This window comes from Stigmatopora argus, chromosome 16 (genome assembly GCF_051989625.1).
Source record: "Stigmatopora argus isolate UIUO_Sarg chromosome 16, RoL_Sarg_1.0, whole genome shotgun sequence".
NCBI lineage: Eukaryota > Metazoa > Chordata > Actinopteri > Syngnathiformes > Syngnathidae > Stigmatopora > Stigmatopora argus.
In genome coordinates this window covers 2795262-2823255 of record NC_135402.1, presented here as the reverse complement: position 1 = coordinate 2823255, position 27994 = coordinate 2795262, and the positions used below count along the sequence as shown (strand labels likewise).

The following is a 27994-nucleotide window of genomic DNA, read 5'->3' as shown; positions in this document are numbered from 1 at the left end:
TGTCACCTAAACGGCGTACAATATCGACAATGTGCTTCCTCCACTTCCTCTTTCCCTCCGCGGCCTCTTCGGTAAGCACGGCCATCCGTCGAGGAGCGACACAATCCGCTTTAAATCTCTCCCAAATATCTGTCATCCTTGTCTACAATCTCTTTTAGTTAAATGTTTTTACGACTGTGTTCAACTTGGTCCTGCTAGTTTGTGCGTAACTTCAGAAATTAGGCTTTAATCTAACATATTGTCCGTCGCCGCCATGTTGGCTACGTCCACATTCTCCCTGATTTGGCCCACGCTACCGTCGCAATTTGTAACTCGTCGTGTTAATGCCATTATAAGCTACACATTTTTCACCTGTGTCTTTACTGGTGAAGTATATTTTTCGTTAAAATGCTGTTACTGTGGCTAACTAGTATCACAAGCTAATGTTGGCTAACCACGGAAGTATTAACGTCTACTTTTTTCTTCTTCCAGAAGTGTGAAAATGGTCCGCTATTCTCTGGACCCCGAGAACCCCACAAAGTGTGAGTATGTTGAAAAACTATTTATTAAGCTCTTTGGCTGCCATTGACAATGATACGCGAACCATAGTTTAATTGTACTTCTAAGTGAGGCAGTTTCACCTACAAATAAACGTAGTTAGCTATTTCAAGTTAAAGCTATGACGTATACATACAGAAGCTCTACTGCTTACTGATGCATATTTATCTAGCAAAAATGTGGCATTACAAGTGCATCAAAACTTAATTTATTGAGGATACAGTTAATGTTGTTGATGCCACTAAAAGTTGAGCAACCAGTCCTCTCATTTGAAACAAATTAGACGTCTTTTATCGTCAATGGCAGCTCGAGAGTACATGATTGGTTCATGGGGGTGTGCTGATGACCACTTAGGACACCTTTCGATATCTCATGAAAACAAACAACACAATGGCTGAACGCCTTCCTAATTTTAGTCATACGCACAGTGATATTTTTGGCAAGCGGTCGACTAACGCCGCCTTTGTCTCCTAGCGTGCAAGTCGCGGGGCTCCAACCTGCGCGTGCACTTCAAGGTGAGTGCCCGACCGCCCCGCCCAGAGGGGGCGCCGCAGGCATCCTGGCTAATGGCGCGCTTGTATCGCGCAGAACACGCGAGAGACGGCTCAGGCCATCAAAGGCATGCACATCCGCAAGGCTAACAAGTACCTGCGGGATGTGGTGGTCAAGAAGCAGTGCGTCCCCTTCAGGCGCTACAATGGTGGCGTGGGCAGGTGCGCCCAGGTGAGTGAGGCGGGAGGACGGGTGGGATTTTAGAAATTATGCTGTAAGATGACTTTTCCCACTCCGCTTTCAGGCCAAACAGCACGGCTGGACGCAGGGGCGTTGGCCCAAGAAGAGCGCCGAGTTCCTGCTGCACATGCTCAAGAACGCCGAGAGCAACGCCGAGCTCAAGGTGCCTCCCAAGTGTTCTAGTGCCGTGTTTCCCAACATTTTTAGAACCGCGGCTCACTTTTACTTTGAAAAAATCTTGGCGCGCCACCATCCGAAAATCTTCTAATTTTAAAATGAACAATATAAAGTCATTCTCATCGGATCTATTTAAAATTAAAATGTTAACACTGACCATTGTCGCCAAAAATTGGTGTCTGCATACCCCGAACAACCACCGGTTTGAGTGATGTAAAAAGTCATGATTTCAATCTCAAAATTTGATGACAGTTCATTTCAATATGATTTAAATCTACTAATATTACACACAGACTATGCCACCAAAAGTCGATGCCTTTGAAACCCAACAACTTCCTATTCACTAAAACATAAAAGCATCACGAATTACTAAATCTCGTAATATCACGTCTTTTTCCTCTTCTAATATGACTTCAATCTGGTAATATTACAAAAATCATATTTGTGCCCACACAGAGTTGAAGTCTGAATCCAAACAACTTGATGTTACATAAAAATAAGCTCCAAAATGACTTTAGCCTCCTAGCATTAAGATGTGAATAGTGTAATAGTACAATGTTCATATTTCAATTTTAATCTCTTATTATTCAGATTTTTCTCTCGGAATATTACCATGTATTTTCTTGGCAAATCATTTCATGTGTGTGTTGTGTGCTTCAGGGCCTGGACGTGGACTCCCTGGTGATCGAGCACATCCAGGTGAACAAGGCGCCCAAGATGCGCAGGCGCACGTACCGCGCCCATGGTCGCATCAACCCCTACATGAGCTCGCCGTGCCACATCGAGATGATCCTCACCGAGAAGGAAACGATCGTGCCCAAGCCTGAGGAGGAGGTGGCGCAGAAGAAAAAGGTGAGCCAGCACAGGGCTGTGGGGGTTTTGCTCATGTCGCCATGATGACTACTTAGGACACCTTTGGATGAAATAATGAAAGGAACTCAAAAGCTCTGAGCGACACTCGCAAAGGGCGCTGCGTCCAGTGCCGTCCACCCACGAACACCTCGCTAAAATGCCTTTCCTTTTTGTGTGTCCGCAGGTGTCGCAGAAGAAGCTAAAGAAGCAAAAGTTGATGTCACGCGAGTAACCGTAAGAATAAAAAAAGAAACACATTCTCCATCTTGTTGTGATTTAAGGCTGAAATGGCCCAATTCAATGTTATTGACTTGTATTTTGCCCCCGTTTTCTTGGAAATAAACTTTCAAGATCAAAATGCCTACTTTTTTTATGTGCTTCTAAACCGCAGTCTTGCGTTTAAATGTTATTCTAGAAACAAACCTATTAGCTGCCGTTGAATTTGGACTGGGAGAGGCCCTCCCAGTTCCAAGAGATCGGATGCCTCTTGCGTCTGCCGTCAATGGCAACAATTGAGTTCAGACACACGTTTACTCAGTGATCACGTTCTGCATTTATTGCTCTTTAAATTCACGTGCCTCACTTTTCCTCATGTAGAAAAATAAACATTTACATGATAAAGAAAATGATGTCATCCCGCGTAGGCTTAGCAATTGCTCATCTTTGGTCACGAGTGCGACGACCGGTCCGTGGATTGATGGCCGTAGAATAAATAGCGGTGTCTGGCCGCCGGCGTGCTTCGTCTTCCTGAGAGGTCCCGCCCCAAATCCTAATGTGGCAGACCGATAAATCCATTATTCAAGAAAGCAGGCGGTCGCTAAATGTTCTCTATTCCTGAAATGTAGGACTTGGTTTAACATTTACCCGCGGGCTCACTCCGAACCAATCGGGGAGCTCGGGGGCGTGTCTGCCGGCGTGGGCGGGTAGATCAAAGCCACGTTGACGCGTTCCGACGTATGCTTTGGACACGTCAGCTCGCTCACGTCTTCGGGACGGACTTGAGACAGAAGTTCTCCTGCAAAACAAACGTTATTCAGCAAATGCGCTTTTTAATACTTCACAACTAATGAATAAAGATCCCATCCCACGGGCCGCAATTAGCCCCCCGGAGATAAGAGGATTGAGCGAGCGCTTCAATCCCGCCGCGGCGCCTTTTACGCAACAGGATTGACCTCCCGTGCTCGGCGGAACGTGACCGCTCTTAATCGAGGCCATTCCCGCCCACGCTAAAGACGGCGAGCCCAGTTTTGACTTACCCGGGAAAGCGTGTGGGCTGGTCGAGCCCCTCCTTAGGCATTTGGCGCACAGGATGTGTTTTTGGTAGTGCAGACCGGGCCAGTCCCCCAGCAGGGCGTCTAACTCACGCAGCAGCGGCGCCACGGCCTGCCACGCCGTCCACATGTTGGGCAGTGCCGCCCGGCTGCTGATCGACATGGTGTGCGGGTGCCTACCCGCCGGGGGCCGGTGGCTAACGGCCACCGGGACTTTTCCCCGGTAGGCCAGGACGCGGCGCTGGCCATCCCACCGCCGCGCCACGTGTCTGTCCATCCGGGCGCTGAAGCGGGCAAAGAGTCCAGGTGGGAACAGGAGGGGGAAGCTGTAGCGGATCTCCAGCCGTTCAGCCGAGGAAAGTGGACAGGCACGGCTGGCGTCAGGAGCCCCCGGGTCCGGACCCCCGTCGGCTTCCGGCTCCGACGTCCCGTCGTGCTCGGCGTGCCCGGGGAACTTGTAGCAAAGCTCCACGCCGGCGTTCGGGGGCTGGCCGTCGCGAGTTCTGTTGACGCAATAACACAAGCCCATCTTCTCCAGAAGATCCATGACGGCATCCGGGTCCCCCCGCTCCGGGAGGACCGGGCGCAGCAGCCGGCCGATGGCGCCGGACGGCAGGAGTCCGTGATGTCGAAACGCGTCCAGCTCCGGATCCTCCTCTTCCCGGCGGCCGTCTTTTCGGAAGAAGGCGTCGAGGACGGCGATGAGACGCGGGAGGTCGTGGAAGACATAGTTCTCCAGGACGGGGTCTTCTTCCCAGCGCAGCAGCGTCCCCCCGCGACGCAGGTAAGCCAAGGCGTCGGGGAGTTCGTCCTCCGTCAGCCCCGCCTGCCGACCCAGCCGGGCCGAGTCCTCCCGGCTGAGCCAAGGCTCTTTGGACTCCCGGTGCAGCTTCTCCAGCGTCTGCCAGGACCCGGGCGGCGCCCGCCGCAGCTCGGGGAAGACCTCGGCGTGCCGGGACAGGCGCGTCACCTTCTCCCTCAGCCGCCGGACGTCGCTCAGCAGAGGGGACAGGATCTGCGGGCGCCCCTCCAGGAGGGCGCGCAGCCGCGCCGCCTCCCGCCGCAGGTGGTCGTCGGAAACGGCGTAGAAGGGGTCGCGGGGGGCGCGGGCGCCGTGGCCCCGCCGCAGCGCCCGCTCAGCCTCCAGCGCCGAGGCGGTCAGTAGAAGCGCGTCCCCGCTCTCCTGCAGGCCCACCCGCCGGTGGATGTCCAGCTTCTTCTCCTCCAGCTCCGCCTCCCCGCAGAGGTGGGCGCGCGTGCCCACCAGCAAAAGCACGGCTCCGGGTACCTTGGCGGCCAGCAGGCGGAGGAAGTAGCCCACCCGGGCGTAGAAGTCGCGGGAAGAGTAGGCTCGCAGGTCCACGGCCAGGAGGTAGAGCGCGGCGGGCGTTAGAAAAAGGGGCCGCAGCGGGTCCAGTTGGGGCTCGGCGGACACGTCGTACAGCAGGAAGCCCGGCTCGCCCTCCCCCGCCGCCCAGGCGGAGACGGCGATCCCCCGCTCGGCGTTGTCGTCTTCGTCGGGGCTCCGGCCCAGCAGGCTCCGCCGCAACGGCGTTTTCCCGGCGTCCTCCGGCCCCAGCAGGACCAGCTTGAGTCTGGGGCGAGCGTCCGGGCGCGAACGCGCCAGCTCCCGCTGGTAGGCGGCGATGCACTCGATCCCCTCGGCGCACACGTCGTAAGGGGGTTGGACCAGCGGGTTGCCCTCCACCTTCCACACGTTGAGGCCGGACAGCTTTCCGAAGTGCTCGGGGAGGACGGCGATCTGGTTCCCCTGGAGGAGCAGCTCCTCCAGCTTGGCCAGGTCCACCAGCGAGTCGGGCAGGTACGCCAGGCGGTTGTTGTCCAACCAGAGGTTGGCCAGCTGGCGCAAGCGGCTTCCCACGTCCTCCGGCAGTCGACTCAGCCGGTTCCTGCTCAGGTAGAGCTCCTCCAGCCCCGAGATGTCCAGCAGGACCTGAGGGAACTCGCAGAGGCGGTTGGAAGACAAGTTGAGCATCTTGAGCGCGCGCAGGGCGCCGAAGGCGGGCGGCAGCACGGCCAGGCGGTTCCCGTCCAGCATCAGGCTTTCCAGCCGGCACAGCCGGCCCAGGGCGTCGGGTAGCGAGCTCAGATCCAGGTTGCTCAGCCACAGAATCTTGACGTTCTCCAGCCGCGCTACGTCGCGGGGCAGGACGTGGAAGGGGTTCCCCGAGCAGTCCAGCTCCTCCAGGGCGCCCAGCGCCGGGATCTCGGGCGGGAAGGCGGCCAGCCGGTTGCGGTCCACGTCCAGCGCGCGCAGGCCGGCCAGGGCGCCGAAGGAGGCGGGCAGGCGGCGCAGCTCGTTGAAGCTCACGTCCAGCTCCTCCAGGAGCTCCAATGCGGCGATGCGCTCGGGCAGCTGGCGGATGTTGTTGTGGGCCAGGCTGAGCTTCCGGAGCGCGGGCAGGCCGGCCAGGCCCTCGGCCACGCCCCTCAGACGGTTGTGGCTCAGGTCCAGCTCGGCCAGGCGTGGCAGCTCCAGGACGGCGCGCGGCACGCTGGAGAATCGGTTGCGGCGGAGAACCAGCACGCGCAGGTTGCGCAGGCGGTCCAGGGTGTCCAGGCCGGGCACCGGGCCGGACTCCAGGCCCAGGCCCTCGGGCAACTCTTGCAGGAGGCCATTGCCCAAGTTCAGGCTCTCCACCTGCGACAGCTCCTGCTCTTTGGGCCACGGCGGAAGTGCTGCACGCAGGTGGCTGCGCAGCTTCCGGGAACGCACGGCGGCGTCTCGCCACAGCTGGGCCACGTCCTTCTCCGGGGGGGGCTCGCCTTCGCCCCGCTCCTTGTTTTCGCCATTCAAAGTCCTCATGGGGCGCCCGTCATCTTCGTGCGAGCGGCGTGCAGGAGGACGAGGAGGAGGAGGAGGAGGCGGGACTTCATCGCGTCCGGCTCAAGGACGGAAGGAAGGCGACATGGCCGACGGACGCGCTCCAACTTGGACCCCGTTTGCCTCGGCGTCTCGTCTTCTTCCTGCTGCCGCAGCTGCGGAGAAAGTAAGGAAGTCGACGTCATCGTCGCTCGACGCCCCGCCCAGCCCCTCCCCAATAAGGGGAGGGGACAGCGAAAGTCCACTTCCTGTTTACGTCCCTTTCCCTTTTCTCGCTCCATTTTCTCGCCGTAACCCTTCAAAATGGATTAAAATGATTCGAAGTAGTGACTGGGCAGCCAAAAAAAACATGGCAAAAGTATACATTGAACAACTATTGTCGTCAATAGCAGAGGACCAGGAGTGCTACGAAAAATCTATTACAGTATTTGTTTTATTCAGAAGTTGAGTAGTTCTTTGTGTTCATTTTTGGTCATACTTTCATTTCTCAATTGCGGATTTACTCTTATTTATTTCAATTGTAATTCATGTTGAAATGAATGAAAAGAATGAAGGAAATAATTAAAGCCGTCCAAAGTAAAGTTCCTCGCTAGTTCCCTCTTGTGTCAGTTACGCGTCACTCCAGCTGAAATGTAGGTCAAGCCGGAAGTGATGTCACTTACGCGTTTGACGGACTTTCTTATTTTGCTCATTTGTTCCAAAGTAAAATGTGAGCCGGACCATAAATGGTAAGGAAGAAATGGCCAACACTCACGGTTGTTTTTTTATGCCTCGTTGTACACACCCGTTCTGAGTTTTAATTTAGAGAAAAAGCAGTCGTTTAAATTGACTTTTTCGGGGGTAATACGAGAGCTTTACGAGTACAATACATTAACCTCTTTTTGCGAAAGTATGCATAGCTTACTATGTTAGCTCTTTTTAATGTTTTTTTTTCTTTCTTTTTTATGGTCTTTATTATACATGGTGGTCTTTTTTAAAATCCTTAATGTTCTTTTTTCTCATCCTGACTACACATGGTCTTTTTTAAAGGAAAAAAACCCTTACTATACATACATGGTCTTTTTTAAAGAAAAAAAGCCTTACTATACATGGTCTTTTTTAAAGGAAAAAAAGCCTTACTATATGGTCTTTTTTAAGGAAAAAAAAGCCTTACTATATGGTCTTTTTTAAAGAAAAAAGGCCTTACTATACATGGTCTTTTTTTTTTAGGTAAAAAGCCCTACTATACATGGTTATTTATTAAATAAAAATGCATTACTATACATGGTCTGTTTTTTAAAGAAAAAAACCTTACTGTACTATGTATTTTTTTAAGAAAAAAGCCTTTTCTTAAAAAAAACTACATAGTATAGTAAGGCTTTTCTCTTTAAAAAAACGACATAGTATAGTAAAGCTTTAAAAAAAACTACATAGTATAGTAAGGCTTTTTTCGTAAAAAAAATAAAACACATTGTATAGTAAGGCTTTTTTCTCTGTGTGGCATTTGAGCAATAATAGTCATAATTGACTTTATTGTATACTTAATCAATGAATCTTGGCTTCTGGCTCATCCTCACAAGGCTCGTGTACGTACAAGATATTTGTTGAATGTAAGTTACAGCATGGAGGAAATGTTCCCCACAAATTCACGCCCTGCCTTGTTTGTTGACAGGCTCGTACCGGCGCCCCCCGGATTGCGCCTTCATCCAGGAGTCTCCGGCGCCCCAGTGAGCGGAGGCTGACACGGTCATGCTTTTGGACGGCCCCCGCAGATGCAGGCGGACGACTTTGCCGGAGGGCAAATCCTCACTGATCTGTAAGTCCGATTGTCGTCGTCGTCAACATCATCATCGCTTTGGTCACGTGACCTTTATGTCATTCACGGCGTCCAGTCGGGAAGAGCTCGCTGACCGGCCGCAGGAGCAGTTGGGACAGATGCACGTCGCCACCGCCATCGTCATGCCGGGTTGAAAACCGTGTCGCCACTGTAAAGCTATTGAAGGGGACTGCAGACAAGGTTGGTGTCGTTTTCAAGCTATTTACTAGGATAGGGACACCCGGAGGCCGATTGGCGGTAATGCTACGGCACGGTTGCTTCAACTTTGTGTCTGCTGGATTTCTTGGAACAAAAATGCTGGCCCAAGCCACAGCGGCCCTTGAGCAAGTCCAAGACTTTTTCAGGATCTATTGAAAACGTTGGCCATCAAAGCGCAGACTTTTATCCATTTTGACTCTTTTAAGAGCGCCGTGATGAATGATATTTCACCCATTTCATTCTACGCAGCGGTCTACGATGGCAATAAAGGCTTTTGATTTGATATAAAGGTGTAGTATCCCATAAGACTAGGCTTTCATTTCAAACCATTCCCCAAAATGTAGGTTTTCGTAAAGAGCAAGCTTTCCACAATACTAAGTGTCCTACGCATGCAATCAGTGGATTGCCATCAGGTGCTTCTTGCAGCCCAACCCCCGCTGCTTCAAGTTTGTCAGTCAGCTCAGTCGGGGCTGAATGAGCAAAAAGCTCCCCTCTAACCCACAATGGCCCAACCCCCGTCAATTCAACTTTTTCAACTATGTCTGCTGTATGCCTTGCAAAACAAAAAGCTGCCTGGCAATGTTCCCTCTAAGCTACGCGCGTGCGCAATTGCGCACTAGACTCATCTTCTCCGCGCACAGCAAATCATATGGAGCGCACAAAATAAAATCCCTATTTTAATTTTTTTTAGCTGTGAGGCCGACGCGCGAACCACTCATCCACCGGGCCGCCCCATTCATAGATATTAATCATTACATTTTATTATTACTCAATAATTTGTGTAGTAGACATGCACCTGCTTATGGCAGGTGTGATACTGGTGTGTGCCCATAGCGAGTAATGACATACCTGTCAACCTCTGCCGATAACTGCCCTTATAAATGATTATGATTCCCCTTACAAACCCCCAAAAAACCTTACAAACACCGTACGACTCGTACGGTGTTTGTAAGGTTTTTTATAATGGTTAAAAGTCTGCGCTTTGATGGCCAACGTTTTCAATAGGTCCAGAAAAAGACTTGGGCTTGCTCAAGGGCCACTGTCTGTGGGTGGCGGCAGCTTTTTGCTCAAATCATCCAACACTGACCGAGCTGACTGACAAACTTGAAGCAACGGGGGTTGGGCTACGACAAGCACCTGACGACAATCCACTGATTGCACTTGTATGACACTAGTATTGTGGAAACGCTTGCTCTTTATGAAAACCTACATTTTGTGGAATAGTTTGAAATGAAAGCCTAACCTTATGGGATTCTATGCCTTTATATCAAATCAAAAACCTTTAATGTCATCATACACAGCTGCGTAATAATGAAATGGGTGAAATATCATTCAACAAAGGTGCTCTTAAATGAGTCCAAATGGTTAAAAGTCTGGACTTTGATGTCCCACATTTGAAATAGGTAAAAAAAAAAAGTCTTGAACTGGCTTTGACAGTTTACACCAGGCAGCAATGTTCCCTCTAAACGTACGAGTCGTACGGTGTTTGTAAGGTTTTTTGGGGGGCTGTAAGGGGAATCATAATCATTTATAAGGGCAGTTATCGGCAGAGGTTGACAGGTATGTAAGGATGATGTTGCTCACACCAGCAATCAGTGTGATCAGGGAGGTTGTCTTTCTGCCCAGACAAACAAAAAATTAGAGGGAACATTGCTGCCTGGTGTAAACTGTCAAAGCCAGTTCAAGACTTTTTTTTGGACCTATTTCAAACGTGGGCCATCAAAGTGCAGACTTTTAACCATTTTGACTCATTTAAGAGCACCTTTGTTGAATGATATTTCACCCATTTCATTATACGCAGCTGTGTATGATGAAAATAAAGGTTTTTGATTTGATATAAAGGGATAGCATCCCATAAGATTGGGCTTTCATTTCAAACTATTCCACAAAATGTAGGTTTTCATAAAGAGCAAGCCTTTCCACAATACTAGTGTCCTACGCGTGCAATCAGTGGATTGCCATCAGGTGCTTCTTGCAGCCCAACCCCCGCTGGTTCAAGTTTGTCAGTCAGCTCGGTCGGGGCTGGATGAGCAAAAAGCTCCCCTCTAACCCACCCACAGTGGCCCAACCCCCGTCAATTCAACTTTTTTCACCGATGTCTGCTGTATGCCTTGCAAAACAAAAAGCTACCTGGCAATGTTCCCTCTAAGCTGCGCGCGTGCGCAATTGCGCACTAGTCTCGTCTTCTCCGCGCACAGCAAATCATATGGAGCGCACAAAATAAAATCCCTATATTTTATTTTATTTTTTTAGCCGTGAGGCCGACGCGCGAACCACTCATCCGCCGGGCCGCCCCATTCATAGATATTAATCATTACATTTTATTATTACTAAATAATTTGTGTAGTAGACATGCACCTGCTTATGGCAGGTGTGATACTGGTGTGTGCCCATAGCGAGTAATGATGATGTTGCTCACACCAGTACTCGGTGTGCTCAGGGAGGTTGTCTTTCTGCCCAGACAAACCAAAAATTAGAGGGAACATTGCTGCCTGGTGTAAACTGTCAAAGCCAGTTCAAGACTTTTTTTTGGATCTATTTCAAACGTGGGCCATCAAAGTGCAAACTTTTAACCATTTTGACTCATTTAAGAGCACCTTTGTTGAATGATATTTCACCCATTTCATTATACGCAGCTGTGTATGATGAAAATAAAGGTTTTTGATTTGATATAAAGGCATAGCATCCCATAAGATTGGGCTTTCATTTCAAACTATTCCACAAAATGTAGGTTTTCATAAAGAGCAAGCCTTTCCACAATACTAGTGTCCTACGTGTGCAATCAGTGGATTGCCATCAGGTGCTTCTTGCAGCCCAACCCCCGCTGGTTCAAGTTTGTCAGTCAGCTCGGTCGGGGCTGGATGAGCAAAAAGCTCCCCTCTAACCCACCCACAGTGGCCCAACCCCCGTCAATTCAACTTTTTTCACCTATGTCTGCTGTATGCCTTGCAAAACAAAAAGCTGCCTGGCAAAAAACCTTACAAACACCGTACACTCGTACGGTGTTTGTAAGGTTTTTTTGGGGGTTTCTAAGGGGAATCATAATCATTTATAAGGGCAGTTATCGGCAGAGGTTGACAGGTATGATAAAGAGCAAGCCTTTCCACAATACTAGTGTCCTACGCGTGCAATCAGTGGATTGTCGTCAGGTGCTTGTCGTAGCCCAACCCCCGTTGCTTCAAGTTTGTCAGTCAGCTCGGTCAGTGTTGGATGATTTGAGCAAAAAGCTGCCGCCACCCACAGACAGTAGCCCTTGAGCAAGCCCAAGTCTTTTTCTGGACCTATTGAAAACGTTGGCCATCAAAGCGCAGACTTTTAACCATTTGGACTCATTTAAGAGCACCTTTGTTGAATGATATTTCACCCATTTCATTATACGCAGCTGTGTATGATGACAATAAAGGTTTTTGATTTGATATAAAGGCATAGCATCCCATAAGATTGGGCTTTCATTTCAAACTATTCCACAAAATGTAGGTTTTCATAAAGAGCAAGCCATTCCACAATACTAGTGTCATACAAGTGCAATCAGTGGATTGTCGTCAGGTGCTTGTCGTAGCCCAACCCCCGTTGCTTCAAATTTGTCAGTCAGCTCGGTCAGTGTTGGATGATTTGAGCAAAAAGCTGCCGCCACCCACAGACAGTAGCCCTTGAGCAAGCCCAAGTCTTTTTCTGGACCTATTGAAAACGTTGGCCATCAAAGCGCAGACTTTTAACCATTTGGACTCATTTAAGAGCACCTTTGTTGAATGATATTTCACCCATTTCATTATACGCAGCTGTGTATGATGACAATAAAGGTTTTTGATTTGATATAAAGGCATAGCATCCCATAAGATTGGGCTTTCATTTCAAACTATTCCACAAAATGTAGGTTTTCATAAAGAGCAAGCCATTCCACAATACTAGTGTCATACAAGTGCAATCAGTGGATTGTCGTCAGGTGCTTGTCGTAGCCCAACCCCCGTTGCTTCAAGTTTGTCAGTCAGCTCGGTCAGTGTTGGATGATTTGAGCAAAAAGCTGCCGCCACCCACAGACAGTGGCCCTTGAGCAAGCCCAAGTCTTTTTCTGGACCTATTGAAAACGTTGGCCATCAAAGCGCAGACTTTTAACCATTTGGACTCATTTAAGAGCACCTTTCTTGAATGATATTTCACCCATTTCATTCTACGCAGCTGTGTATGATAAAAATAAAGGTGACGGGCGCCATGGCGATCAAAACGGGGCGTACGAGCGGAACCGCGACGACGATGACGACGTCGGGTACCAAAGAGGAGGAAGCCGGGAGAACCAAGACGGTGGCTACTGTATGGAGGAGAGCAAAATTTGAGAGAAACATCAAAAAACAAGGCTCCGCCACACCTCGGAGCCTAGACAATAACATTAATAAATGCAAGATCTAAATGTATCATGTGTCATTGTCATTCATTTGAATCATGTTCCTTTTTTTTGTTTTTTTAATAATATCCTTACTAAACAACTTTAAAAATGTTTCAAAGAAAAAAAAGCCTTACTATACATTGTGCTTGTTTTCTGGGAGTTTCCACAGAAAGTCACACTTTTAGAAAGCGGCGAAAACAGATTTTTAGCTCCTGCACGCCACACATTAGTCCAAGGGTGTCAGACTCGGGTTGGTTTGTGGGCCGCTTTAACGTCAACTTGATTTCACGTGGGCCGGACCATTTTAGATATAATACTTAGATTATTTTTTTTATAAATGGATTAAAAGAACTGGATTAAAAGCCCTGAATATTCAGTTTTTTATAGATCTAAAACAATGTTTATTTTAGCTTTTTTAAAATATATTTTTAGATTTTACTAAATGATTGTTGAACTAAAAACACAGAAAAAAATGATTAAAAAATCACAATGATTGATTTAAAAGGTGGAAAATCAGGAAATTGAATATACATATATACTCTTCATTTTAATTTGATCCTAAAACAGAAAGTCGGCACTCATGATTGACTTTCTCGGGCCGCACAAAATGATGCGGCGGGCCAGATTTGGCCCCCGGGCCGCCACTTTGACACATGTGCATTAGTCGTAATGGTTGGACTCTAGTCATTTTCTCTTCCTAAAAATCCAAAAGTCAATATGCACTTGACTACTACTTGAATGCGTACTAGCCACACCCATATGTATGTGTAATGGTTTATATTTTGAAACTGCTTTATTCAGTTTTATTGATTTGGAAGAATTACACATCTCTTTGGTAGCTATACAAAATAGCGCTGGTCTATCTAATGGTGCCAATATAATTCCTTTAAAAAAAAAAATCATTCATTGATTCAATCATTTTCCGTATTGCTTTTCTTGGTAGGAGTTGCAGGGATGCTGGAGCCAATCCCGGCCAACTATGGCTTGCCAGCCAGCCAATCGCAGGGCACGGAGACAACAGAACGCTGATTAACTTCAAATGACTTCAGGTGGTGGAGCTCGGCACACTGTATCTCAGAACTATTGCACCCCAGTCAGGTAAAACAATGATTATAACATTTATTTTAATGTCTTACGAGTTAGTTGCTTGTTATAATGAACAAGTGTGCGTTTATTTTGATGTCTTACGAGTTGCTTACTTATTATGGTGAACAAGTGTGCGTTTATTTTGAGCTGAAGATGGCCATGTTGAGCTCCGCTAAGCAAGCAAGGGTTAAGGTTAAACCTTAAAGCTTAAATTCTAATGTTATTTTGCTAAATGATGTATAGTGCAAGTATTCATAAGAACCGAACGGTGTTCTTAACGCGGTGGTTATTGTTACGGGATTCCAACTGTCTTTTTTGTGGAAATATCACGCTAATGAGCGATTAGCACGAGGCTAGCGCTAGCCCTGAGTGGTTAATCGATACGCTAGCAGGGAGTCCACGTAGTGCTTCTAACTGTATTTTATTGTGGATGCTAAATGAGCGTTAGTTAAGCTAATGTTCATACTCCTATGATTTTGTTTGTAAAAATACACTTATTTGTCGGTGCGAATGGGCTCAAAGTTTTGCTTAATGATGTTAAATGCAAATGTGATTGATTGACACACATTGTATGGCATGCACTTGTTGTAGTGTATGTACACGATGGAATTAAGGCTATAAAATGTTTGTTTAGAAAGAAGACTAAACTCTGTCCCTGGTTGGCTTTTTTAAGTTGATGGACATCTTCCTGGTGGACAGCGGCTTGAGTTCTAACAGGCCTGGGGCCACCTGGTCTGGCTGCACCACGCCGGCCTGGCTAAGTACCTCCGGGACACTAAAGTGGAGTTCAACCTGGACGGCATGGACGGACGGCACGGACGGACGGACGGCAGGGACGGCACGGACGGACGGCACGGACGGACGGCAGGGACGGCACGGACGGCAGGGACGGCACGGACGGCAGGGACGGCACGGACGGCAGGGACGGCACGGACGGACGGCAGGGACGGACGGACTTTTTCTCCCCAGTGGAGTTTTGGACACTTTTTCTCCCCAGTGGAGTTTTGGACACTTTTTCTCCCCAGTGGAGTTTTGGACACTTTTTCTCCCCAGTGGAGTTTTGGACACTTTTTCTCCCCAGTGGAGTTTTGGACACTTTTTCTCCCCAGTGGAGTTTTGGACACTTTTTCTCCCCAGTGGAGTTTTGGACACTTTTTCTCCCCAGTGGAGTTTTGGACACTTTTTCTCCCCAGTGGAGTTTTGGACACTTTTTCTCCCCAGTGGAGTTTTGGACACTTTTTCTCCCCAGTGGAGTTTTGGACACTTTTTTACCGGTGCAGGTAAGTATTTTGGTTTTTGAGTTTTGATTTGTGGACACTTTTCTCCCTAGTGGAGTTTTGGACACTTTTCTCCCCAGTGGAGTTTTGGACACTTTTTGGACACTTTTCTCCCCAGTGGAGTTTTGGACACTTTTTGGACACTTTTCTCCCCAGTGGAGTTTTTTGGACACTTTTCTCCCCAGTGGAGTTTTGGACACTTTTTGGACACTTTTCTCCCCAGTGGAGTTTTTTGGACACTTTTCTCCCCAGTGGAGTTTTGGACACTTTTTGGACACTTTTCTCCCCAGTGGAGTTTTGGACACTTTTTGGACACTTTTCTCCCCAGTGGAGTTTTGGACACTTTTTGGACACTTTTCTCCCCAGTGGAGTTTTGGACACTTTTTTTCCCTTGGATGTTTGGACACTTTTTTACCCGTGGAGTTTTGGACACTTTTTTTTCCTTGGACGTTTGGACACTTTTTTACCGGTGGACTTTTGGACACTTTTTTACCGGTGCAGGTAAGTATTTTGGTCTTTTGAGTTTTGATTTGTGGACACTTTTCTCCCCAGTGGAGTTTTGGACACTTTTTGGACACTTTTCTCCCCAGTGGAGTTTTTTGGACACTTTTCTCCCCAGTGGAGTTTTGGACACTTTTTGGACACTTTTCTCCCCAGTGGAGTTTTGGACACTTTTTGGACACTTTTCTCCCCAGTGGAGTTTTGGACACTTTTTGGACACTTTTCTCCCCAGTGGAGTTTTTTGGACACTTTTTGGACACTTTTCTCCCCAGTGGAGTTTTTTGGACACTTTTTGGACACTTTTCTCCCCAGTGGAGTTTTTTGGACACTTTTTGGACACTTTTCTCCCCAGTGGAGTTTTGGACACTTTTTGGACACTTTTCTCCCCAGTGGAGTTTTGGACACTTTTTGGACACTTTTCTCCCCAGTGGAGTTTTGGACACTTTTTGGACACTTTTCTCCCCAGTGGAGTTTTGGACACTTTTTGGACACTTTTCTCCCCAGTGGAGTTTTGGACACTTTTTTTCCCTTGGACGTTTGGACACTTTTTTACCCGTGGAGTTTTGGACACTTTTTTTTCCTTGGACGTTTGGACACTTTTTTACCCGTGGATTTATGGACACTTTTTTACCGGTGGACTTTTGGACACTTTTTTACCGGTGCAGGTAAGTATTTTGGTCTTTGAGTTTTGATTTGTGGACACTTTTCTCCCCAGTGGAGTTTTGGACACTTTTTGGACACTTTTCTCCCCAGTGGAGTTTTTTGGACACTTTTCTCCCCAGTGGAGTTTTGGACACTTTTTGGACACTTTTCTCCCCAGTGGAGTTTTGGACACTTTTTGGACACTTTTCTCCCCAGTGGAGTTTTGGACACTTTTTTTCCCTTGGATGTTTGGACACTTTTTTACCCGTGGAGTTTTGGACACTTTTTTTCCCTTGGACGTTTGGACACTTTTTTTACCCGTGGATTTATGGACACTTTTTTACCGGTGGACTTTTGGACACTTTTTTTTACCGGTGCAGGTAAGTATTTTGGTCTTTGAGTTTTGATTTGTGGACACTTTTCTCCCCAGTGGAGTTTTGGACACTTTTTGGACACTTTTCTCCCCAGTGGAGTTTTTGGACACTTTTCTCCCCAGTGGAGTTTTGGACACTTTTTGGACACTTTTCTCCCCAGTGGAGTTTTGGACACTTTTTGGACACTTTTCTCCCCAGTGGAGTTTTTGGACACTTTTCTCCCCAGTGGAGTTTTGGACACTTTTTGGACACTTTTCTCCCCAGTGGAGTTTTGGACACTTTTTGGACACTTTTCTCCCCAGTGGAGTTTTGGACACTTTTTGGACACTTTTCTCCCCAGTGGAGTTTTGGACACTTTTTGGACACTTTTCTCCCCAGTGGAGTTTTGGACACTTTTCTCCCCAGTGGAGTTTTGGACACTTTTTTTCCCTTGGACGTTTGGACACTTTTTTACCCGTGGAGTTTTGGACACTTTTTTTCCCTTGGACGTTTGGACACTTTTTTACCCGTGGATTTATGGACACTTTTTTACCGGTGGACTTTTGGACACTTTTTTTTACCGGTGCAGGTAAGTATTTTGGTCTTTGAGTTTTGATTTGTGGACACTTTTCTCCCCAGTGGAGTTTTGGACACTTTTTGGACACTTTTCTCCCCAGTGGAGTTTTTGGACACTTTTCTCCCCAGTGGAGTTTTGGACACTTTTTGGACACTTTTCTCCCCAGTGGAGTTTTGGACACTTTTTGGACACTTTTCTCCCCAGTGGAGTTTTTGGACACTTTTCTCCCCAGTGGAGTTTTGGACACTTTTTGGACACTTTTCTCCCCAGTGGAGTTTTGGACACTTTTTGGACACTTTTCTCCCCAGTGGAGTTTTGGACACTTTTTGGACACTTTTCTCCCCAGTGGAGTTTTGGACACTTTTTGGACACTTTTCTCCCCAGTGGAGTTTTGGACACTTTTTGGACACTTTTCTCCCTAGTGGAGTTTTGGACACTTTTCTCCCCAGTGGAGTTTTGGACACTTTTTGGACACTTTTCTCCCTAGTGGAGTTTTGGACACTTTTCTCCCCAGTGGAGTTTTGGACACTTTTCTCCCCCAGTGGAGTTTTGGACACTTTTTTACCCATGGATTTATGGACACTTTTTTACCGGTGGACTTTTGGACACTTTTTTACCGGTGGACTTTTGGTCATGGACGGACGGGCGGACGGACGGACGGCATGGACGGACGGACGGGCGGACGGACGGACGGGCGGACGGACGGCATGGACGGACGGACGGGCGGACGGACGGACGGGCGGACGGACGGCATGGACGGACGGGCGGACGGACGGGCGGACGGACGGCATGGACGGAATGGACGGACGGGCGGACGGCAGGGACGGACAGAGGGATCAAGGTGAGTGCAAAGTTCGTCATACTTTGCTAAAAAACGTAAATAATTTATTGGAAAATGTTCAAAGAAAAAAATCTGCACATTTTTAACTGTAGCTTTTTTATTTTGGTCATGGTCATGGACGGACGGACGGGCGGACGGACGGACGGCATGGACGGGCGGACGGCAGGGACGGACAGAGGGATCAAGGTGAGTGCAAAGTTCGCCATACTTTGCTAAAAAACATAAATAATTTATTGGAAAATGTTCAAAGAAAAAAATCTGCACATTTTTAACTGTAGCTTTATTATTTTGGTCATGGTCATGGACGGACGGACGGGCGGACGGACGGACGGACGGACGGGCGGACGGACGGACGGACGGCATGGACGGGCGGACGGCAGGGACGGACAGAGGGATCAAGGTGAGTGCAAAGTTCGTCATACTTTGCTAAAAAACGTAAATAATGTATTGGAAAATGTTCCAAGAAAAAAATCTGCACATTTTTAACTGTAGCTTTTTTATTTTGCAATCAAAATACAAATCAACCATTATATACCATTTGGAGTTAAACACAATGGGAAAAAAATCAATTCATTTCTAGCATTTTGAGTTGAATCATTGAAAGTGGCAGAAGCAGACTTGAAAGAAAATGGCCCATTTCTAATCATCCTAATCGGACAGCGCTTTGTCTGTCCCGCAGGAGTGACGGAGCTGCTCACGTTCATCCGAGACAACTGCGGTGAGTCGGCCACGCCGGCCCGTGTCGTCGTCCAATCGCAACCCCGTGTTTGCTCAATTTCAGCGTGCTCCACGGGTACGTGTAAACTAGGAGTCTTGAGGCTCTGTCGTTGGTGTAAGTGACTGGCGGCCATCTTACGACAGGCACTCTGAATTGACTCCATTCTTCAAAGCTTTGAAGGAAGGTAAGTGATCCAAGATGGCGGCGCGCAGGGGTGCAGCTGGCTCTTGCTCTCCAGTTTGGTGTTTTGTTTCCTCAGTCTTGTCGTTGTTTGCTAACATCTGCCCGGCAAACTTTTTCTACAGTCGCCAGGATTTGGTCGCTCTCGGGAGGAGGTGCCATATATCCATCACAGCAGATTGCCAACGAACCTGCAATGTCCCCGAGGACATCTCGAGACCACCGGGATCTCCGTGGATGGTAGTAATATCTTAGATGAGGCCATTTTTTTTAGTATTTACCTTAACAGGATGTGATTCTTATATTTTTAGATGACATATTTTTGGTCTTTTGCCGGGAAGGCGCACTTTGTGGAGTAGCACCATCAATTTCGTCCTACGCTGCTGTGTATGATGACAATCAAGGCTTTTGATGATTCCATGATGATGATCAAGCCTGTGTCTGAACAGCCATCTTGTGGCAGGGAGACTGAATTGACTCAATTCTTCAAACATTTTGGTTTAGAACAAACTTTATCGACCCCCCCATTTTCTTTTGCTTTGGGGATAGTTTTGCGCCACTTCCTCTTGATTTTGAGGGAATTTATCGCGTCACTCACCAAAAAAAAGAGGGTTGTTGGAAAAAATACTATAGAAAAGAATTGAAATTCATAAGACAGCTCAACAAGACGTGGAAGAGGTGCTGGCGGCTGTCATGGAGTTCCGTGCGCAGGACGCGGTGCCCATCGTGATCTCACCGAGGAACGTCCTCGCCATCGGCCGTTCCATGCAGGCTAGTCCCGCCCCCCATTGCGATTGCATTTGGCCGTCCGCCCGCTTAAACGGGTCTTTGCTTTCAGCTGGACGAGAGCGGGAAGTCGGTCTTCACCGTTCTGTGGAGGGACGTGGCCGCCGAATTGAGGAAGGTGAAGAACTGCGTCATCTGTTACGGTGAGTAGCCACGATAGTATGGTAAGGCTTTTTTTCTTAAAAAACGACATAGTATAGTAAGGCTTTTTTTCTGAAAAAAACGACATAGTATAGTAAGGCTTTTTTTTCTTAAAAAACGACAGTATGGTAAGGCTTTTTTCTTTAAAAAAACGACATGGTATAGTAAGGCTTTTTTCTTAAAAAAACGACACAGTATAGTAAGGCTTTTAAAAAAAAAAACGACATAGTATAGTAAGGCTTTTTTTCTTAAAAAACGAAATAGTATAGTAAGGCGTTTTTTCTCTCTTAAAAAAACGACATAGTAAGGCTTTTTTCTAAAAAACGACATATTATAGTAAGTCGTTTTTTCTCTTAAAAAACGACATAGTATAGTAAGGCTTTTTTTCCACAAAAAAAAACGACATAGTACAGTAAGGCTTTTTTCTTAAAAAACGACATAGTATAGTAGGGCTTTTTTTCCGAAAAAAACGACATAGTATAGTAAGGCTTTTTTTCTTTAAAAAAACAACATAGTATAGTAAGGCTTTTTAAAAAAATACGACATAGTATAGTAAGGCATATTTTATTAAAAAATGACCATGTATAGTATGGCTTTTTTTCAAAAAAAAAAAAAAAAAAAAAACGACATAGTACAGTAAGGCTTTTTTCTAAAAGAAACGACATAGTATAGTAAGGCTATTTTCTTAAAAAACAACATAGTATAGTAGGGCTTTTTTCCGTAAAAAACAACATAGTATAGTAAGGCTTTTTTCTTAAACGACATAGTATAGTAAGGCTTTTTTTGTAAAAAAAAAAAAAAAACGACATAGTAAAGTAGGGCTTTTTTTCTTTAAAAAATGACATAGTATAGTAAGGCTTTTTTTCTTAAAAAAAACGACATAGTATAGTAAGGCTTTTTCCCTGAAAAAACGACATAGTATATATAGTAAGGCTTTTTTCCTAAAAAAATACATAGAATAGTAAGGCTTTTATCTTTAAAAAACGACATAGTATAGTAAGGCTTTTTTAATTAAAAAAACGACATAGTATAGTAAGGCATTATTATTTTAAAAACGACATAGTATAGTAAGGCTTTTTTTTTGAAAACGACATAGTATAGTAAGGCGTTTTTTCTCTCTTAAAAAAACGACATAGTAAGGCTTTTTTCTAAAAAACGACATAGTATAGTAAGGCTTTTGTCTTAAAAAAACGACATAGTATAGTAAGGCGTTTTTTCTCTCTTAAAAAAACGACATAGTAAGGCTTTTTTCTAAAAAATACGACATAGTATAGTAAGGCATATTTTATTAAAAAATGACCATGTATAGTATGGCTTTTTTTCTTAAAAAACAACATAGTATAGTAGGGCTTTTTTCCGTAAAAAAACGACATAGTATAGTAAGGCTTTTTTTCTTAAAAAAACGAAATAGTATAGTAAGGCTTTTTTCTTTTAAAAAATGACATAGTATAGTAAGGCTTTTTTCTAAAAGAAACGACATAGTATAGTAAGGCTTTTTTCTTAAAAAACAACATAGTATAGTAGGGCTTTTTTCCGTAAAAAACAACATAGTATAGTAAGGCTTTTTTCTAAAAGAAACGACATAGTATAGTAAGGCTTTTTTCTAAAAGAAACGACATAGTATAGTAAGGCTTTTTTCTTAAAAAACAACATAGTATAGTAGGGCTTTTTTCCGTAAAAAACAACATAGTATAGTAAGGCTTTTTTCTTAAAAAACAACATAGTATAGTAGGGCTTTTTTCTTTAAAAAACGACACAGTATAGTAAGGCTTTTTTTCTTAAAAACGACATAGTGTAGTAAGGCTTTTTTCTTAAAAAACGACATAGTATAGTAAGGCTTTTTTTGTAAAAAAAAAAACGACATAGTAAAGTAAGGCTTTTTTTCTTCAAAAAAAAACGACATAGTATAGTAAGGCTTTTTCCCTAAAAAAACGACATAGTATATATAGTAAGGCTTTTTTCCTAAAAAATTACATAAAATAGTAAGGCTTTTGTCTTTAAAAAACGACATAGTATAGTAAGGCTTTTTTAATTTTAAAAAACGACATAGTATAGTAAGGCATTATTATTATAAAAACGACATAGTATAGTAAGGCTTTTTTCCAAAAAAACCCGAAATAGTATAGTAAGGCTTTTGTCTTAAAAATCGACATAGTATAGTAAGGCTTTTTTCTTCTTAAAAAACGACAGTATAGTAAGGCTTTTTTCTTTAAAAAAACGACATGGTATAGTAAGGCTTTTTCCCTAAAAAATGACATAGTATAGTAAGGCTTTTTCCCTAAAAAAACACAGTATAGTAAGGCTTTTTTCCCCCAAAAAACGAAATAGTATAGTAAGGCTTTTGTCTTAAAAATCGACATAGTATAGTAAGGCTTTTTTCTTGAAAAAATGACATAGTATAGTAAGGCTTTTTTTCTTAAAAAACGACATAGTATAGTAAGCCTTTTTTAATTAAAAAAACGACATAGTATAGTAAGGCATTATTATTTTAAAAACGACGTAGTATAGTAAGGCTTTTTTTTCTCGTAGAAAACGACATAGTATAGTAAGGTTTTTTTCTTAAAAAAACGACACAGTATAGTAAGGCTTTTAAAAAAAAAAACGACATAGTATAGTAAGGCTTTTTTCTTAAAAAACGACATAGTATAGTAAGGCGTTTTTTCTCTCTTAAAAAAACGACATAGTAAGGCTTTTTTCTAAAAAACGACATAGTATAGTAAGGCTTTTGTCTTAAAAAAACGACATAGTATAGTAAGGCGTTTTTTCTCTTAAAAAACGACATAGTATAGTAAGGCTTTTTTTCCACAAAAAAAAACGACATAGTACAGTAAGGCTTTTTTCTTAAAAAACGACATAGTATAGTAGGGCTTTTTTTCCGAAAAAAACGACATAGTATAGTAAGGCTTTTTTTCTTTAAAAAAACAACATAGTATAGTAAGGCTTTTTAAAAAAATACGACATAGTATAGTAAGGCATATTTTATTAAAAAATGACCATGTATAGTAAGGCTTTTTTTCTTAAAAAACAACATAGTATAGTAGGGCTTTTTTCCGTAAAAAAACGACATAGTATAGTAAGGCTTTTTTTCTTAAAAAAACGAAATAGTATAGTAAGGCTTTTTTCTTTTAAAAAATGACATAGTATAGTAAGGCTTTTTTCTAAAAGAAACGACATAGTATAGTAAGGCTTTTTTCTTAAAAAACAACATATTATAGTAGGGCTTTTTTCCGTAAAAAACAACATAGTATAGTAAGGCTTTTTTCTTAAAAAACAACATAGTATAGTAGGGCTTTTTTCTTTAAAAAAACGACACAGTGTAGTAAGGCTTTTTTCTTAAAAACGACATAGTGTAGTAAGGCTTTTTTCTTAAAAAACGACATAGTATAGTAAGGCTTTTTTTGTAAAAAAAAAAAAACGACATAGTAAAGTAAGGCTTTTTTTCTTTAAAAAAACGACATAGTATAGTAAGGCTTTTTTTCTTCAAAAAAAACGACATAGTATAGTAAGGCTTTTTCCCTAAAAAAACGACATAGTATATATAGTAAGGCTTTTTTCCTAAAAAATTACATAGAATAGTAAGGCTTTTGTCTTTAAAAAACGACATAGTATAGTAAGGCTTTTTTAATTTAAAAAAACGACATAGTATAGTAAGGCATTATTATTATAAAAACAACATAGTATAGTAAGGCTTTTTTTTCGTAGAAAACGACATAGTATAGTAAGGTTTTTTTCTTAAAAAAACGACACAGTATAGTAAGGCTTTTCCCTAAAAAAACGACATGGTATAGTAAGGCTTTTTTCTAAAAAAACGACATAGTATAGTAAGGCGTTTTTTCTCTCTTAAAAAAACGACATAGTATAGTAAGGCTTTTTCCCTAAAAAAACGACATAGTATATATAGTAAGGCTTTTTTCCTAAAAAATTACATAGAATAGTAAGGCTTTTGTCTTTAAAAAACGACATAGTATAGTAAGGCTTTTTTAATTTAAAAAAACGACATAGTATAGTAAGGCATTATTATTATAAAAACAACATAGTATAGTAAGGCTTTTTTTTCGTAGAAAACGACATAGTATAGTAAGGTTTTTTTCTTAAAAAAACGACACAGTATAGTAAGGCTTTTCCCTAAAAAAACGACATGGTATAGTAAGGCTTTTTTCTAAAAAAACGACATAGTATAGTAAGGCGTTTTTTCTCTCTTAAAAAAACGACATAGTATGGTAAGGCTTTTTTCCCCCCAAAAAAACGACTTAGTATAGTAAGGCTTTTTTCTTAAAAAAACGACATAGTAAAGTAAGGCTTTTTTTCTTTAAAAAAAACGACATAGTATAGTAAGGCTTTTTAAAAAAATACGACATAGTATAGTAAGGCATATTTTATTAAAAAATGACCATGTATAGTATGGCTTTTTTTCTTAAAAAACAACATAGTATAGTAGGGCTTTTTTCTGTAAAAAAACGACATAGTATAGTAAGGCTTTTTTAAAAAAAAAAACGAAATAGTATAGTAAGGCTTTTTTCTAAAAGAAACGACATAGTATAGTAAGGCTTTTTTTCTTAAAAAACGACATAGTATAGTAGGGCTTTTTTCCGTAAAAAACAACATAGTATAGTAAGGCTTTTTCCCTAAAAAAACGACATAGTATATATAGTAAGGCTTTTTTCCTAAAAAAATACATAGAATAGTAAGGCTTTTTTAATTAAAAAAAACGACATAGTATAGTAAGGCATTATTATTTTAAAAACGACATAGTATAGTAAGGCTTTTTTCTTAAAAAACGACATAGTATAGTAAGGCGTTTTTTCTCTCTTAAAAAAACGACATAGTATAGTAAGGCTTTTTTTCTTTTAAAAATGACAGTATAGTAAGGCTTTTTTCTTAAAAAACGACACAGTTTAGTAAGGCTTTTTTCTTTAAAAAACGACACAGTATAGTAAGGCTTTTTTTCTTAAAAACGACATAGTATAGTAAGGCTTTTTTCTTAAAAAACGACATAGTATAGGAAGGCTTATTTTGTAAAAAAAAACCGACATAGTAAAGTAAGGCTTTTTTTCTTTAAAAAACGACATAGTATAGTAAGGCTTTTTTTCTTTTAAAAAAACGACATAGTATAGTAAGGCTTTTTCCCTAAAAAAACGACAGTGTATATATAGTAAGGCTTTTTTCCTAAAAAATTACATAGAATAGTAAGGCTTTTGTCTTTAAAAAACGACATAGTATAGTAAGGCTTTTTTAATTAAAAAAACGACATAGTATAGTAAGGCATTATTATTTTAAAAACGACATAGTATACTAAGGCTTTTTTCTTAAAAAACGACATAGTATAGTAAGGCGTTTTTTCTCTCTTAAAAACCGATAGTAAGGCTTTTTTCTAAAAAAAAAAAACCGACATAGTATAGTAGGGTTTTTTTCCGAAATAAACGACATAGTATAGTAAGGCTTTTTTTCTTAAAAAAAACGACAGTATAGTAAGGCTTTTTTTCTTAAAAACGACATAGTATAGTAAGGCTTTTTTCCCCGTAGAAAACGACCATGTATAATATGACTTTTTTTTCTTTAAAAAAACGACATAGTATAGTAAGGCATATTTTATTAAAAAATGACCATGTCTAGTATGTCTTTTTTTCTTAAAAAACAACAGTATAGTAAGGCTTTTTTCTTAAAAAACGACATAGTATAGTAAGGCTTTTAAAAAAAACGACATAGTATAGTAAGGCTTTTTTTCCTAAAAAAAATGACAGTATAGTAAGGCTTTTTTCTTAAACGACATAGTATAGTAAGGCTTTTTTCTTAAAAATACGACATAGTATAGTAATGCATATTTTATTAAAAAATGACCATGTATAGTAAGGCTTTTTTCTTTAAAAAACGACATAGTATAGTAAGGCTTTTTTCTTTTAAAAAAAACAACATAGTATAGTAAGGCTTTAAAAAAAAAAAACGACATAGTATAGTAAGGCTTTTTTCTTAAAAAAACGACATAGTATAGTAATGCATATTTTATTAAAAAATGACCATGTATAGTAAGGCTTTTATTTATAAAAAAAATGACCATGTACAGTAAGGCATATTTTCTTTAAAAAATACAAAAAATGCATTGTGAAGAATTTGAGCAATAATAGTCATAATTGACTTAATTGTATACTTAATCAATTAATCTTGGCTTCTGGCTCATCCTCACAAGGCTCATGTACGTACAAGAGCTTTGTTGAATGTAAGTTACAGCATGGAGGAAATGTTCCCCACAAATTCACGCCTTGCCTTGTTTGTTGACAGGCTCGTACCGGCGCCCCCCGGATTGCGCCTTCATCCAGGAGTCTCCGGCGCCCCCAGTGAGCGGAGGCTGACACGGTCATGCTTTTGGACGGCTCCCACAGATGCAGGCGGACGATCTTGCCGGAGGGCAAATTCTCACTGATCTGTAAGTCCGATTGTCGTCGTCGTCACATCATCACTTTGGTCACGTGTGCTTTATGTCATTCACGGCGTCCAGTCGGGAAGAGCTCGCTGACCGGCCGCAGGAGCAGTTTGGACAGATGCACATCGCCACCGCCTTCGTCATGCCAGGTTGAAAACCGTGTCGCCACTGTAAAGATATTAAAAAAATGGTATCTTGGGCAGTGTTGAGAAATAATAGTCTTTGTGTTGTGGAAGAGACATTGGACAACGTGGAAGAGGAGCAGGAGGAGAAGAACAGGGTGCAGCCGACCGACCGACCGACCGACAACTCAAGTCCTGCTTGCCTCACCCTGTGGCAGCCGTGGGTTTGAGCAGTGTAGCTGTCACTCGGCAGATGTGGACAAGGGCGGCTGTCAGAACAACATCACCATGCGGTTCTTCAACAGCCGGCGGTTGTGGTGGGAATGCCAACCGCACCCCACCATCTCTTCATCGTTAGGGTGTAGTTGTCTGCGCGACGTAAACGTATTTCGGACTAATAAATGTTCGGGTGGCTTGCTTAAAATACTAGCAAGTCGCCAGTGTCTTTTTGTTTTGTAGGCTAAATATTTTAAAAAATGTTGGTGTAATGACCTAAATTTAAAAATGTTTAAAGTTTATTTTAGTAAAAGTTAAATAGTGTGCGGGGATTGAACCAGCTTCCACTCGACGGAAGGCATATACTCTACTGTGTGCGCTAAAGGGCTGACTCACACTGCCACAAAATTTCGACTGGCTGACTATTTTTTGGTAAGAGGGTGCTCAAGGAATTTGGCTAAGTGTGCAAACCACCTCCATAATAGTAGCCAGTGTCTTTTGATTTTTAAGGCCAATTATTTGAACTAATTTTGATGTAATGATTAAATGTAAAATTTAATGTTTAAAGGTTTTTTTAGTAAAAGGTAATTATTCTTATGTCGCAGGTGCCTCTCCCCGCCGAAGGCGGGGAGAGGCACCAAGAGTACGTCTGCGGGACGCGAACCGGCTTCCACTCGGCGGTAGGCGCATACTCTACTGTGTGCGCCAAGGGGCCCACCCACACACCCACTAAACTTCGACCGGTCAGGTATTTTCGGTAAGAGGGCGCTCAAGGAATTTGGCTAAGTGTGCAAGCCACCTCCCTACTCAGCATGCTCGTAATTTGGCTAAGTGTTTTGATTTTTTTGGCTAAGTGTTTTGACAAATTTTGATGTAATGATTAAATGTAAAATTTATTTTTTTGTTATTTTTAGTAAAAGGTAATTAATCTTATGTCGCAGGTGCCTCTCCCGCCGAAGGCGGGAGAGGCACCAAGAGTACGTCTGCGGGACGCGAACCAGCTTCCACTCGGCGGTAGGCGCATACTCTACTGTGTGCGCCAAGGGGCCCACCCACACACCCACTAAACTTCGACCGGCCAAGTATTTTCATTAAGAGGGTGCTCGACTCAATTGACTAAGTGTATAAGCCACCTCCCTAAAAAGTTTTTATTTGACCTGAAAAGTGACAAGTTGGAGGAACGGGGGAATCCAACCCATGACCTTTTGTATGGTAAGTTGGTGCTCTACTATTGAGGCCAAGTGTCCGTTTGAGCTGAAGAGTGAAAACTTGAAGGATGTGGGAATCAATCCACGCAACTTTTGTATGCTAAGTGGGCACTATACCT

General features: G+C 43.3%; 3 protein-coding genes, 1 long non-coding RNA gene and 2 other non-coding genes across 10 annotated transcripts; 5 read left to right on the top strand and 1 right to left on the bottom strand.

The window, feature by feature from the left end:
• Positions 1 to 7: 7 nt before the first annotated feature.
• On the top strand, positions 8 to 2656 carry rpl17 (ribosomal protein L17). Its single transcript, XM_077621887.1, has 7 exons — positions 8 to 71; positions 472 to 521; positions 1012 to 1052; positions 1126 to 1260; positions 1334 to 1432; positions 2107 to 2298; positions 2483 to 2656. The coding sequence occupies exons 2-7, from the start codon at positions 482 to 484 to the stop codon at positions 2528 to 2530; spliced, it is 555 nt and encodes a 184-aa protein (XP_077478013.1). The 5' UTR covers positions 8 to 71; positions 472 to 481; the 3' UTR covers positions 2531 to 2656.
• Positions 872 to 940, top strand: LOC144091405 (small nucleolar RNA SNORD58). Its single transcript, XR_013305684.1, has one exon. It is a non-coding gene; the product is annotated as a small nucleolar RNA SNORD58 (small nucleolar RNA).
• Positions 2335 to 2402, top strand: LOC144091404 (small nucleolar RNA SNORD58). Its single transcript, XR_013305683.1, has one exon. It is a non-coding gene; the product is annotated as a small nucleolar RNA SNORD58 (small nucleolar RNA).
• A 171-nt stretch (positions 2657 to 2827) lies between the features above and the next one.
• Positions 2828 to 6594, bottom strand: mfhas1 (multifunctional ROCO family signaling regulator 1). Its single transcript, XM_077621899.1, has 3 exons — positions 3555 to 6594; positions 3163 to 3313; positions 2828 to 3067 (listed from the first exon to the last, which is right to left on the bottom strand). Exons 1-2 carry the CDS (start codon positions 6394 to 6396, stop codon positions 3171 to 3173), a joined length of 2985 nt encoding a protein of 994 aa, XP_077478025.1. The 5' UTR covers positions 6397 to 6594; the 3' UTR covers positions 2828 to 3067; positions 3163 to 3170.
• Positions 6595 to 6642: 48 nt separating this feature from the next.
• On the top strand, positions 6643 to 26900 carry LOC144090454 (uncharacterized). 4 transcript variants are annotated; one of them, XM_077621901.1, is made up of 5 exons: positions 6643 to 7142; positions 8066 to 8209; positions 8286 to 8410; positions 10230 to 10250; positions 12626 to 12837. In XM_077621901.1, the coding sequence occupies exons 2-5, from the start codon at positions 8143 to 8145 to the stop codon at positions 12830 to 12832; spliced, it is 420 nt and encodes a 139-aa protein (XP_077478027.1). In that variant the 5' UTR covers positions 6643 to 7142; positions 8066 to 8142; the 3' UTR covers positions 12833 to 12837. The 4 variants fall into 4 exon arrangements, 3 of the variants coding, with proteins under 3 accessions (XP_077478027.1, XP_077478026.1, XP_077478029.1); XM_077621900.1 differs by lacking the exon at positions 10230 to 10250 and adding an exon at positions 11065 to 11085 and having other exon boundaries at positions 6644 to 7142; XR_013305403.1 differs by lacking the exons at positions 10230 to 10250; positions 12626 to 12837 and adding exons at positions 13753 to 13907; positions 14569 to 14750 and having other exon boundaries at positions 6646 to 7142.
• LOC144090455 (uncharacterized) lies at positions 14766 to 19914 on the top strand. Of its 2 annotated transcripts, XR_013305404.1 has the most exons (8): positions 14766 to 16614; positions 17100 to 18086; positions 18179 to 18272; positions 18766 to 18804; positions 18868 to 18988; positions 19110 to 19224; positions 19296 to 19755; positions 19823 to 19914. It is a non-coding gene; the product is annotated as an uncharacterized LOC144090455 (long non-coding RNA). The 2 variants fall into 2 exon arrangements; XR_013305405.1 differs by lacking the exons at positions 14766 to 16614; positions 17100 to 18086; positions 18179 to 18272 and adding an exon at positions 18391 to 18486.
• Positions 26901 to 27994: the final 1094 nt, after the last annotated feature.

Coding starts and splice junctions, on each gene's coding strand:
- rpl17 (XM_077621887.1), top strand. CDS start 482: ATGGTCCGCTATTCTCTGGACCCCGAGAACCCCACAAAGT. Junction 1,261..1,333: donor GCGTGGGCAGGTGCGCCCAG/GTGAGTGAGGCG, acceptor CTCCGCTTTCAG/GCCAAACAGCACGGCTGGAC. Junction 2,299..2,482: donor AGGTGGCGCAGAAGAAAAAG/GTGAGCCAGCAC, acceptor GTGTGTCCGCAG/GTGTCGCAGAAGAAGCTAAA.
- mfhas1 (XM_077621899.1), bottom strand. CDS start 6,396: ATGAGGACTTTGAATGGCGAAAACAAGGAGCGGGGCGAAGGCGAGCCC. Junction 3,314..3,554: donor CAGCCCACACGCTTTCCCGG/GTAAGTCAAAAC, acceptor TTTGTTTTGCAG/GAGAACTTCTGTCTCAAGTC.
- LOC144090454 (XM_077621901.1), top strand. CDS start 8,143: ATGCTTTTGGACGGCCCCCGCAGATGCAGGCGGACGACTTTGCCGGAG. Junction 8,210..8,285: donor GGGCAAATCCTCACTGATCT/GTAAGTCCGATT, acceptor CACGGCGTCCAG/TCGGGAAGAGCTCGCTGACC. Junction 10,251..12,625: donor TGTGTATGATGAAAATAAAG/GTTTTTGATTTG, acceptor ATAAAAATAAAG/GTGACGGGCGCCATGGCGAT.